Below are 13,675 nucleotides of genomic sequence, written 5' to 3' on the forward strand. Positions count from 1 at the left end.
GGATGCATTTGACAGCATTTGGTTTCTGTATTAATAAATGAGGCTTTTTCTATCAAATCCAGTCAAGGTCTGAGTGTTTGATTTCAGCAGAAAGCATTAATAAAACATGTTTATTTTGATAACTTCAGATTTTAGAGAGCAAGGTTTTTGGAAAGCACTAGTAAGGATCAAAGTAAGACCAATATGTTTGTACCGCTGGCTGCATTCCACCGGAGTAGCACTGTCCCCCTGGCTCAACCTTGATCATTAAGAAGAGGAGTCTGTCTGCGAGTGGTGTAACCAGGTCAGTCTCAAAATGCATTCCATCTTCTTCTGCACTCCTGCATCCCAAAGGCACGAACACCTCTCACCCAAAATGACCGCTCGCCACTCCCTCTGAATCAAATGCAGAGAATCCACCATCGCAATCACTTCAGCCCGGCGCCGTGTCCCCTCTCTGAGCAATCATCCGCTGATGCCAGCCGCCACAACAGAGGAGCCGTCCGGGGGATTTAGAGACAATTGGAGTTGACTGGGGCACAACCTCATTTATTCAAAGCCACCCAAGACTCAGACACGTCAGTCTAGACTGAAAAGGGCTCACTCTCGCTTTCTAACAAGTCGTTGGTGGACTGTGGGTCTGCTTCGACACAAAGGCATCAGCCCGGATAGAGAGGCTTCACTCATGTTAAATCCTTCTGACAGGTCATCCTCCTGCAATCTTGATTTATCCGTCAAATTCAAAACCTCGGTAAAATTGGACAAAACATCTCTCTTGTCCAAATGACAGCACTCTTCAAGCATTGAGATTTCCAATAAGGGGTGTTTAACAAGCTGGAGAGAACTGCGACGAACTGGGCTAACGGTCAATATCCTCGCACGACCCTCATCTGCAATTACAAGCAATGATTTACTCCAAACAATGTGGCCACCACCTACTGGACTGTTTTTCTAACTTTCAAATCAATAAAACGCTCCGTGTGCTGCCTTGACTTCCCGGCTCTTCATTACAGGCCAAGGTATAAACTTGCGCTCCGGAGTGGGACTAATTTATTCCTGTTGAGACGAGTGGAGCATCTGAAATAATCCCTGACGTGATCGCAGCCCTCGCCGGCAGATTTATTATAGCTTTTTGAGATGTGCATGACGCCGACTTTTATCGGCTTTGTGAAGGGGTCTCATTTAATTGTCTCTGCAGATTACTTTGAAAACATGGCATGGATGATGTGCACTTAACATCACTTGAACATTGTGAATATTCATAACTGAGTGCAGAATTATAGCTGGAATAATCGGAGTCACACGGCCACGCCGAGCAGCATACAACCACCATTATATGTCGGATGTTTGACATGAACATTTTAGCTGCATACTTCAGGAGCATATTGTAATGTCTATTACATTGTTCGGATCAAGTACAGAACAACATTCCACTTGAATGAGACATTTGATTTTTTTTAAGTCACTTATTACGGTGACCAAGATACGTAATATTACAACGAATTAAAAAATTTGCCATACCTTTGCTGGAGGAAGCCAATGAAGGGGGCAACTCCTGTGCCTGGTCCAACCATTATGAAGGGCACCGACAGGTCAGACGGAGGCCGGAAGGTGTGGTTAGGTCTCAAACTCACGTGGATCTAAGGTCAGAGGCCACAAGCAGGCATTTAAAATAATGAGAGTGATTACAACAATGCTGAGAAGCCACTGTGGGCCTACCAATCTATTCTTTGATCTACTTTATATTCTAAGACATTCTAACGGGAAAACTCACGAGCCTCGACTGTAATCCACAGAGAGGATTTACTTGTGTTGATTTAAATGAATTATTTAATTAAGCAAACAGAACTTGCCCAAAGCTTTTCTCTCTTTGTGTTGTCTCACACATACCAAAATGCAGTTTCCAGAACACGTTCAGTAGTAGAAACTGGTTGGATTCCATGATTCATTGAGCTCTGCAGTTTAACAGAGAAACCTCATACTTTTCTGGTATTCTGCGCCACTCTGGCCTTTTACTTTAGTCAGGAACCTCTTGAACAATTATATTTGAAGGAGAACAGGCAGTCCAGCTCTCTTGGCATTGTAATTGAAGGAAAAGTAGTTTTCAGTTTTATTAGTAACATGTAAGTGAGCACAGGGCCAAAAATAAGGAATAATGTACTAAGAAAGATCTATCTATATAAAAGTATTGTATTATCAGTTCTGGTTGAACAGCAGTTCAGGAAGTAGGGCAATTATGTATCTAACAATGCAGAAAAAACGGTAACAAGCAAGCAAAATGCAAGCTAGGGTGGTTCATTTTATGAATTAATGGTAAAAAACCTTTTCTGAATGAAGACCAAGAAAAAAAGGGTTTGCAAAGTAGGGTATTTCAACCCATTCAGGAAATGTATTATGTGTTTTTCAGTTTTGTCCTCCCTCTGAGTAGGGGGGTTGAACTATTACCAGCACCATTTTTTGCCAATATGAGCACTTATCAGCAAGGAAATAAATACCAGCCGAGACCAAGAGTTCACAAATTTGCAAAATCTAGTTTGAGCCCTTCGCCTTCCATATTCCAGCAGTGTACTCATTACCTTTGGCAGAGACGGGCTGCCAGAGGATTCAGCCTTCCCAGGGAAAACCAGGGCAGGATTGATGAGGTCAAACAGCCAACCGGTACACAAGCCTCGTCTCCCCGCGGGCCTCCCAGAGCATGCTGGGAGCTCCACTACGTTGAAGACAAAATGCAGCTTTCCTGGATGCATAAGACTGGAGCTATAGAGGCAGTGCCAAGGAGAGTTTGAGATGGAGGAGGAGATAGAGATAGGGAGTGTGTGTGTGTGTGTGTGTGTGTGTGTGTGTGTGTGTGTGTGTGTGTGTGTGTGTGTGTGTGTGTGTGTGTGTGTGTGTGTGTGTGTGTGTGTGTGTGTGTGTGTGTGTGTGTGTGTGTGTGTGTGTGTGTGTGGCATAAAAGACAGTAGTGACAAACAGGGAGATGAAGTGAGAAATAGAGTCAAAGAAAGACAGAAGCAGAGGGGAAAAGAGAAAGGCACAAACATTACAAAGGGAGGACACATTCTGGAGAGCAATGCTGCAACAAATGATTCACACAAACCACATTGAGAAAAATCTATCCAAGCAAACAGCTGATCAAAGTAACAAGGACACAGACATTCAATGTGATGCTCATTACAAATACATTGATGTCTTTGAGTGTCATTTTTATTACTTTTCGCCGACTGCTAACTGCTTTTTTTCCGTTCGCACGATAACTTGTTTTTATAGACTCTGCATAATAAAAGGTGTTACAACACACCATAAGGTGGTAGGACGTGGGTCTAGGTGAGTGCAGTATGCGCCTAGCCTAGTAATCGTATGTATTAGTTTATTGTCCCTCCTAAACAAACACCTAAACAAACACGAGGACATCTTATTTCTATGAAATAATGTGGTTTTAATTTATTTTCATTAGTTCAGCACCTTCACACTCTTTCCACATAGTCTCCTGGCAAGCATAGACGCACAAACCACAGTATAAAAGTATCCCTGGCTCGGAATAAGTTATCTACGCAATGATTTCTGCTTCGCTCTCTAGACTTAAAATAAAATACAGCTAGAAGTAAGAAAAAAATAACTTTCTGTCAGTCCTTCTTCAATAAAAAAAAGGTGCCTCTCCCTCCTCTCCATAGCAGTTTTCACTGCCGGGCTGAAGAACTCACTCGCTCCTCTCTCATCCTTCACTCTCTCCTGTTCCTGTGGGCCACTAGAGACCTCTATTGACCGCAGCATCAATAATGCAGGCCTCTAATGCCTCTGCAGCATCTGATAAACTACAGCCACCATCTCCCCTGTCCGTTCTCCGGTCTCTCTGCACAAACATACACATACACACACACACGCAGCTAAGTGTGCAACTAATGAGAGGCGCGGAGAAGTTTTGACATTTCGTTAGATGTTGCTGTTGCACATGAGCTTTGGAGCAAACCTAATGGGTGCTCGCTTGACAGGAAGAGCAAATCAATGACTGGCTAAGTGAGGCAAAAAAAAGAAGATGGAACACTTGGGCCTATTTAAGGATAAGCACAACTAGCTAAAGGTTGCCCAATATTTACAGTCCATTCACCCATCATTAAGCCTTTTAGGGAATCAGATCTACAAATACTCATCTATAAAAAAAACACACATGGACTATAGTGTTTAAGGTCTGACTTAGGGAATGACACACACATACAAACACATGTGAATGAAAATTATAAAGGTATATACTGTACATCATGAATTCAAATATTTCTTTATTTTTTAAAGAGCTTATGAAAGTGTGCCAAAAAAAATCTATATTGTAAATTCCACACTTTAATACTATTCATAGGGCGTCCCTCTGACGTTATAATAACCCTATCAAATCAAATCTCAGAAAATTGGAAATCTCAAGCCCCTACTGTTAAGGAGTTGGCAAGATTGCAGATGGAAGGCAATGCCTTTCCTAGATGCCAATATTGTGAGATCAATATATATTTTATTATGCCAGCTCGACTGTCTTGTCTTGTGGTGTCTAATAATGAAATGAGAGGATTTAGCAATGAATCATGGTCAATGCACAGAGATGAAATTGGCACAAAATGGCGGCCAGAGGGTTACAAGACCAAAATATATGCATTCAAAACTACATATTTTCTTCTTACACCACCAACCTAAACATTCACTGTTAATCTTAGATATCCTCTCCTAGGTAAAATACGTTCCCAAGCAGCATCTGAAAAAGCAATAACTTTGGGTTGTGAACGATAAGAACATTTGTGAACTTTGAGGCAAATATATATCCCAAGTCCTGTATTTAAATTTTTGAAATGACTGTTCCATTAAGCTTACTTTAAGGATGTTCTGGTGTATTTGTGATAAATGGTAATTGATTTTATGAAAATTATTCCCATCTCCCCCATTATTAAAAACACAATCAGGTTTGATGGGAGATGGCTGTGTGTGAGACCCCCTGCGTAGAATTAATCAGGGGAATTTAGGAAAATATGTAAAGTAGACGCAGAGCAGAAGGGAGGTCATATTTCTCTTGCAAATGTGTAAATGATGAAAGGAACGTTATCTTCAAATACATAGGAAAAAAGACATCACTTAATCTTTCTGCATGTCATTATCCAATCCCATTACGTAAAGATAAAAAAAGGGTTGCGACTATTTCCATATTCGAAAACGGTCACAATAAGTCAGCGTTTCATGTGTTCTTTTACCTTCAAATTTTGGTAAAGTTTTGATTTATACGGAACACATCCAATGGTTCAAATCATTGACAACTATAAAGCATCTTTGTCTAATGTATGCTTATCATGCAGATAGGAATCCTCCATGATCATGTGGTAGGAATAAGACATCCGTATTTCAAATACATGATGCACAGTGTACACGGAGTTAACGCAGTACAAAATGTAAGCTCCAGATAATTTTTCGGTCACCTTACCTGGCTGCTGAATAAGGCCTGGGCTGCAGTTTCGGCAAGAGCTCTGAAAAGGCAAGCACAACTGTCAGTCACCCTGCTGTATCACTAAGATGTTGTTACAGAGACAGCCATGACAGAATAAATGAAAGTCATCTCGGTCCATTGAGACGTCCCACCGAACCAATCTATCCTCAGTAACCCTTAGTCTTGTTTCTAGGACACACTTCTTCTATATTTATGAAATTACAAACTCAGGGTTATGAAATCCCAAGAGTCCAGATGTGGAGCCAGTAGGAAACAGATTGCCTATGCAGACCTTATTTCAATGCCAGCCATGAAGGTGCCCTCTTCGGGGGTAATATTGTGGCGTGTATTACATTTGTGTGGATGTGTCAGAGAAATCAGAGAAAACCTATTAAGAGTCAAACATACCTTCTCACCCTGTAGCGCCAAGATTTGCCATTCGCTACGCTATGTCTACCAAGCTACAATTAGACGTGGCCCAAAGGAGTGATTGTGAGTTGTGGGGTGCGCTTGATATGCACTCCCTTGCATGTGATGTGTATCTCAGTGATAGATGAACTTGGGAAAGTAAAGCTGCACCATATGTACCCGCCGACACCTTACAATAAACACATTTTTTTCTGCTAAATTGTTCGGGAAGTCAAACAGCTGGATTACATTTGCCCTCCCCTCTCACTCTGGGTATCTCTGAGATCAGGGTGTTAAGCAAGACAGCTCCGCACGTTGACGTCCATTTCATCTCTTGGAGTGTGTTTTTCTTTTAACAGTGATCCATGAAACACTTAAAAAAAGGAAGTTTGAAAGAGTGGTTTGAACAAAAACCAATAGCTATCTTCTGCTGAAAATGTCATTAAAATTCCTTAAGATATTAAAAGAAAAAAGATAAGAAAAAGAATCAGGGGATAATACTTTTTTTTTAAAGTGAAGAACAGTGGACTGATGACAAATGGACTGCATACACATAGGGTGAAAACATGTGAAAACTTTAGGAGAATACTGGTGTTTATCATTTATCTGAGAAATGAGGAGATGTGCCACTGAGACCTGGCACTTCATCACTCAATGTTGAAAACAGACAGTGTGTCAATGAGAAAAGCAGATTTGGTCCATGTGCCATCTCACAGATGAAGAAAAGGATTGCTGTTTTTTTTTTTTTTTTTAAAGATGGCTAGGTACTTAAAGGAAGCCTGGCAAATGAGGGGAAAAAGACCCTTTTCAGGATAAATTTAAGCTTAAGCAAAGTTTTGCACAAACCATGGTAAAATGCTAAAAAAAAAAAAGATTAATATTTTATGTAAGATATATGAGAGGTATCTTATATGAAAACAAACTTTTTTTCTGTAAGATAAGTTGAAATGTTTAGACGTGGAGGCCAGAAATGTATGAATGACCAGAGGGCAGGAGGCTCATTTGTTGTAACCAAAATGCTAGTACAGTAAACACAAGGGCAAAATACCATCGGACTAATTCATAAAACTCTATCCGGCGATCCTTTCCATGAGACGTTGCATTGCGTACAATAACACACCCCTCTGTGGCTGCCTTTCTATCACGGAATGACAGCACATGTCCGAAACAGAGGACAATCTATCCATCATCTTCCATCACTGCATCATGATGCTGGTAGATACGAGAGGATATATCACTTTTAAAACCTCTGAGTGCAAAAAAATTTTTTTTTTTGTAGTGAGTGGCTTGAGGATACATCTTAGAAATCTGGATTCCCAAACAAAAAAAGGCCTCTGTTCCAAAAAAGTAAAAACAGTCCCAGGGTCCCCTGATCATTTTTCAGGGGTATCATCAATCATAGTGCAAAACAATATAATCTATTCCATCTCAAAAGTCTCTCTGCGCTGCAATTTATATACAATGACACCGTTTTAGTGGGGAAGAAGAAGTGAGGTAGCACTGTGGTAGAACTCCAAAGTTATACTTCTTACAGATATATGGATATATGGTTTCTTTGGCTGCAGATGCATTAGGGAGGTGGTAAGCATGAAAGAAGAATAAAGAAGAACTCTCCTTGGATTTTTTTTTATTATTATTTTAAATAGCCTACAAATGCAAATTTCAAATAACTTCTAAGGAAAGGACCTGCAAGCTCATGTTTTTTCCAGAAACCATTTAAAAGTTCTCCAAATTGTATGGGATTTTCAGTGCTATTTCTGTTAGCAGGAAACTTCAGTATAAATTTCAAGACTTTCTGGAGAGAGGGGGAGCACAGGGACACATTCACTTCCCTTTAGTTTGTTTTACCTTCTTCCACGGGTCAAGATCACACAAAAAAAGGATAAAGCTGCACCCCCGGTACAATTTCATTTGAGCCCTGAGGTAAAGCAAATTGAAAAATATGCTCGTGGACAGCATTCAACTCCCTTGGTTGATGACCCCAAAGTTTTCATCTGACACACTATGTGAAACAATGGACCATACTCCGGGAAGCAGTTATTTTTCAAATTTTTTTCTTTTCTCTTTTTTAACCAGGCATTTCTTTTTTTACCCAGCCTGCACTTGGCCAAAGACATCTGAGCATAGACGCATCTCTCCTCATTATTTATAGTTAGTGTATAACACAGCACAGCACTCTGATCAGCAAACACCTCCCCCTTCGGTCGGGTTAATGATGCGCTTAAGTGCAAAAAAAAAATGCTGCGGTGTACTTTCACTGAGTCAGAGATTGACCACTAACCTCTGATCCGCACTGACCCTGAGCACTTGTGTCCTTGTCACTTCCCTCCATCCCCCCAAATAACAGCTGTTGGCCTGAAGGGGCCTCCAACATCACATTTGTCACAAGGGCCAATACTGTCGCAATTCACAATTTCTGCATCAGTTCACCACAGAAAGAAAAAGTGCTGTGTTTGGCAAGTTGAACAAAAAAATAACTGCGACACAGCTGTTTTTAGAGGAAAAGTCAACTTGTATGTGGAGCTGTAGCCAACTCATTTCACTGTCTGCTACCTTTCAGTCAAAGCTTATTAGGTCTATACGGAATGGCTGGCCAACTGTCTAAATAAGCTTACCAAAAGTTGACTCAAAGGGTCAGAGAATTTATGGTATAGACTGCCGAAAGCAACTAAAGATTATCAATGTTATTAGTGGGGAGGGGGAAAATTAATGAAGTGAGCAAATACCTCCTGACTTGCAGCTACAATCTTCCCATTGCATTCACAAAAACAAAATATATATGAGGGCTACATGTCCTGAAGAATGAGACACAGAAATGAGTGTTTACCCTTCGGGGTGCACCCTGATGTATGTTGTCTGACCACTCGGTTTAATGTAATTCTCTCACAAATTCAGCCTTTAGACTGGCCTCACAAGAGCTTGCTTTACTGGGGCTACAGTGACACCTAGTGGACAGAAAGTACCCTCACAGACAAGAACCTGCCTGGAGTGACAGAGGACAGATTTGACATGACCTGAAGTATTTTCAAACGTGAAATAAATAGTTTCAAGACATTTTGGACAGATGCAGAGTCCAAAATGCATGTCAATCACTGTAATTAAAGGTGCATCTATTAAAATAAATAATAAATATGTAAATGTATATGTACAGTATGTCTGTTTCTCATTAGTACCTTAATAAATGTGACTCGCTACATAGAGTGATTTGCTATGTGACATGAAGATTAAAGGTGGAGTCAGTGATTCTGGAGAATACTTGTCGTCAAAATCAGTGAATATCTCCTCACAATCCGCTACCTGTCCCTGCTAAAAAAAGAAATCCAGTGTTAAACGACAGCCTAGGCTCTGTTAACTGGTATGTAAACAAAGGGGCCCACCATAGCTAGCAACATGTAGTAGTTTAGTTTGTACTACAGGCAGACACTCCTTCAGAGATACAATCTAGCAAGAATTGTTCCTAAGATGAACTCAGAGAAGCATTGGACCTTAACTGACTGAGTGATATAATATAACAGCAGAGCTTCTGACCTATGAGGAGGCTGAGAGGAGGTGAGCAGGATGGGAAGGCTGTGAGAAGCTCCAGAACGCTGAGGCTCTGGTCTCTCACATACAGGTTGTAGTCAGCGTTGCCTTGTCTACTGCAGAGCTCCTGCAGTCTCCTCTTCTGCACACCGTCCACCGTATGCTCCACTAGCGCTCGGAGAAACGCCTGGCAGGGAGACACAGAAATTGGATGTTGAGTCACTAGCAAGTTTTTTTTAGTTTTCTTTAATTTCCTGGACACACAACTGTAAAGAGGCGTTTAAACGGTGGAGTCAGTGATTCTGGAGAACACTTGTTGTCAATCACTTTTTGTCAAAATCAGTGAATAATATCTCCTTACGATACTCCTTGAAGCTCTGTAAACTGGTATGATAACAAAGGGTATGTAAACAAAAGGAGCCCACAGTAGCTGGCAACATGCCCGTTTATAGAGCCTAGGCTGTGTATTAACACTGGATTTAATTTCACCACACACAGTATGGACAGGTAGTGGATAGTGAGAAGATATTCACTGACAAAAAGTAATTATGACAACAAACATTCTACAGAATCGCTGACTCCACCTTTAATCCATTTTCTGACACTGCATAGTGCCACATTGCACACCGGCTGTATCAAATCTAAGTCTGTAAGGTTTTGTAGGTGGATAAACTCTGTAAAGCTAGACCTTGACACCAACCAATTCAAAGTCTGCAGCCATTTTATAATGCACAATGCACTTTCTGCCCCTGTTAGGTTTTTATTTGGTTTTTTAAAGCTTCTGAGAAAGACAAAATGGCATCACTCTATTCCTTTCAAAAAATCATCAAAATCAATTAATGCGTTCAATTAATGATATATGCGAGAGGCAAACAGCTGTTTAACTGATAAAGCATCAATTATAATCAATCTTATTGCAGGCTTGGAGGCTAATTACAGGAATAATAGGATTGTGGGAAAAAATGCAACTCCTGATCTTGTGGAGTGATTTGACTTTATTACCCAACCATTAGTCACGCTGATACAGTAGGGGAGAACGGGGTAATTTGTCACACGGGTTGGTTGTCACAATCGCTATATTTCGGAACCAGAAGGCGCTGTCTGTGATATTTTGGTATGTAAATATCCAGAATTGGGATCAGAGGTCACCTACATAGTCTTCCTTGGAGTTAGACTGCTGAATTTGAGGTGAGACGACTGGTTGTGTTTTTCATGTCAAATTGAAAATATTTAGCTCCTCAGTATTTTTCTTCTAGGCTTTTACACAATGGGTTTATAACAAAAACACTTGTTACCCATACAAAGTGTGAAGGGTAAACTATAGTTTAGATTGTGGTTAGCAAGCTAATTAGTTGTCAGATGGTTGTTGGCCTTGATGCTAGCAAGAAATTCAAGTTGGGGTTGGTCGTCAAACTTTTTGGGGGGTTGGTTGTCACATGTTATCTCAAGGCTGCGGCTAGAAAAGGAACCCAATAACGAAATAAATTGTCAAGCTGTATCCTCACTGACACCCCAGAGAAGGAAAGAATAGAGCAGGAAAAGGCAGCTAGCATGCAAAAGAAAAAAGGGCAACAAAATCAAAACAACCCAGTGCATCCCAAACTTGACCAGCTGCCATGGCTACAGTAAGTTAGGCCTATTTGTCAACTTGACAATGCAATTAAACTTTCTAATTTAGTTCTACTTGCTTGCCTTCTTTTTAAGATTATTCCCATTAAGATAACATTGTGACAAACAACCCCATAGTGTTTGACAACCGACCCCTTGATGGGGTTGGTTGTCACATTGTGTAAGGGTGTCTTTGATGATTAATTTCTTCTTTATTACAATAAGATAGAAAAAGTGAGGGGTACACATTTCAAGCCAACACCTTAAGCTTCAATTTAATGTAGGAATGACTATTGAAAGATGTTTAGGTGATAAGCAATTCTCACTAGAGTAAAAAGTCTGCTTACTTACCCCGTTCTCCCCTAATCACAACTTCTGATCATTCTTCATGCCTAAGTGTTCTGTATCATTTCAGTACATTCATTACAGTTTTAGCGTGCGTGAATGGAGGGAATAGTGGCACATTCTTGTAGCTTGCAGTGCACTGGAGGAATTATTATCCACGTCTTCTAATCCATCTTGTACAAACAGCACTTCACCGCTATTTGACCAGTGTCAGAAAGAATAGTGTCTCAGGATAGTTTCAAGTAATACAGTTCATATTTGTCTCAGTAGAAATGGCAAGCAATGACAAACCAAGTATATCTTTCTGTATTTGACGGTGTTATGTACATTATTGGGAATTGTAAGCTGCTAGGGTGCTTATATTTCACTACCCCTCAAACGCACAGTGTAAAGATTATAGGTGTTGTAAATGCTTTATTCAAACAGATTAACTGGTTGGATTACACAGGCAGCTGTTGTAAAATAAAACTCTTACTGCCTTGTAAGTCTGCAGACAACTGTTTGACCTGAAACAATGAATTTTCCTGTGAGGGAATTTAATAACACTGAGGAGAGAAGGAGCCCGTCTTTTTATACAGCAGGGAGCTGCACTGAGGTTAGCTGTTACATTTAGGATGTACAAACATCTTTCCCATACAATATCAATTCAATTTGGGCTGTTTTAAAGCCGCTCTAATAAAATCAGGGCAGAAAATCAGGAGTAATGTTTCCCAAATGTCTCTTAAAAATTCATCCTACTGACCAAGCAATTTCTTAATGCGTAATATGTCTTTAATGTGTGATTAATGGTAGCATGCTGTGTGCCATGAGGAATGTTCTGAAATAGTGTGCTCTAAGCAATGCTGAGCTATACTTAAAATGTTACATTCATTAAGAAAAAGACTGGAGTGGATTGCGGCCATATTTTGACATTTTCCAAAGTGTCTTTCCTTTTTGTCATTCAGCATGCTGTTTAAAAAGAGCATTAAACTACTGGTGCAGCTCACGCCAGAAATAGATGAATGTTTTTTTCTTTTTTGGGGGGGGATTACAAGGTTTTTCTGAAAATGGAATTTGTCTTGCATAGTACACAAAAAAATATCAGGACAAGGGTGTATTTTTCTGGAAGAAACAGCTTGAGAGATGGAAATAAGAAACAGAATGAAGGAGTACAGGAAGTGTGGTTAATGTAACAGTTAATAAAAAATTAAAGAATTGTAAGAGTATTTGACATTTCCATCTCCAAAGCCACAGAGGGCCAGGTAAGTTTAATCATTGTTTCAGCCTAGAACCTGCAATAAGTGAATCATTCAGTCTTTTCTTGAGTTTATCAAACCAAACTGTGAAACCGATGAAAATCTTGGAGTGCAGAAACTGTAGTACCCTTACGCCTGTTCAGCATGTAAGGCATAGTACCGGTGAATCAAAAGGGAACATCTGTGTCAAATACAGTCATATGAAAAAGTTTGGGACCCCCTTCTAATTTTGGGGATTTTTGTTCATCATTAGCTGGGATTTCAAAGAAGCAAATTCCTTTACATATATGACATACCTTAGGTAAACAGAAGCAATTCAGCGGTGTCATTTTGTTTCTTGGAATAATAGAAAATATGCAATAAGCATCATAACAAAATTTGACTGGTGCATAAATTTGGGCACCCCAAAAGAAAAATGTCATCAGTACTTAGTTGAGCCTCCTTTTGCAAAAATAACAGCCTCTAGACGCCTCCGGTAGCCTGTGATGAATGTCTGGATCCTGGATGTAGGTATTTTTAACATTCTTCCATACAAAAGCGATCCAGTTCAGTTAAATGTGATGGCTGCCGAGCATGGAAAGCTCGCTTCAAATCATCCCATAGATTTTCGATGATATTCAAGTCATTGGACTGCGACGGCCATATCAGAACATTGTACTTTTTCCTCTGCAGTAATTTGAACTGTGTTAAGGGTCATTTTGTGACTTTGTGACTGATGCTTGAACATTATCCTGAATAATCTGTTGAAACTGGGTTGAATTCATCCGACTATCCACTTTAACCAGGGCCCCAGTCCCTGAAGTGGCCACAGCATGATTGAACCTCCACCAAATTTGAAAGTAGGTAGCAGGTGTTTTACTTGGAATGCAGTTTTCTCCTATCGCCACGTAAAGCACTTTTTATAATGACCAAATAACTTATTTTTTGTCTCATCAGTCCAAAGCATTTTCTTCCAATATGAATCTGGCTTGTCTAAATGAGCTTTAGCATACTCCAAGCAACTGTATCTGTGGCGTGGGCGCAGAAAGGGCTTCCTTCTCATCACCCGGCCATACAGATGTTTTGGTGCAAATTGCACTGAATTGTAGAACCATGTACAGATATACAATCTGCAGCCAGATGT

At 40.2% G+C, this 13,675-nt stretch overlaps 1 protein-coding gene across 1 annotated transcript in view; it reads right to left on the minus strand.

Annotated features, from left to right (window-relative positions):
• Positions 1 to 13,675, minus strand: part of mtrr (5-methyltetrahydrofolate-homocysteine methyltransferase reductase) — a 30,296-nt gene that overhangs the window by 11,088 nt on the left and 5,533 nt on the right. The window contains exons 9-12 of the mRNA XM_080050519.1: positions 9,371 to 9,551; positions 5,432 to 5,474; positions 2,556 to 2,736; positions 1,501 to 1,619 (exon numbers count right to left, since the gene is read on the minus strand). Coding sequence (XP_079906645.1) covers positions 1,501 to 1,619; positions 2,556 to 2,736; positions 5,432 to 5,474; positions 9,371 to 9,551 — 524 coding nt within the window. The remainder of the gene's footprint in view (positions 1 to 1,500; positions 1,620 to 2,555; positions 2,737 to 5,431; positions 5,475 to 9,370; positions 9,552 to 13,675) is intronic.

This window comes from Ammodytes marinus (genome assembly GCF_949987685.1).
Source record: "Ammodytes marinus genome assembly, chromosome: 21".
In the NCBI taxonomy this organism is placed as follows: domain Eukaryota; kingdom Metazoa; phylum Chordata; class Actinopteri; order Uranoscopiformes; family Ammodytidae; genus Ammodytes; species Ammodytes marinus.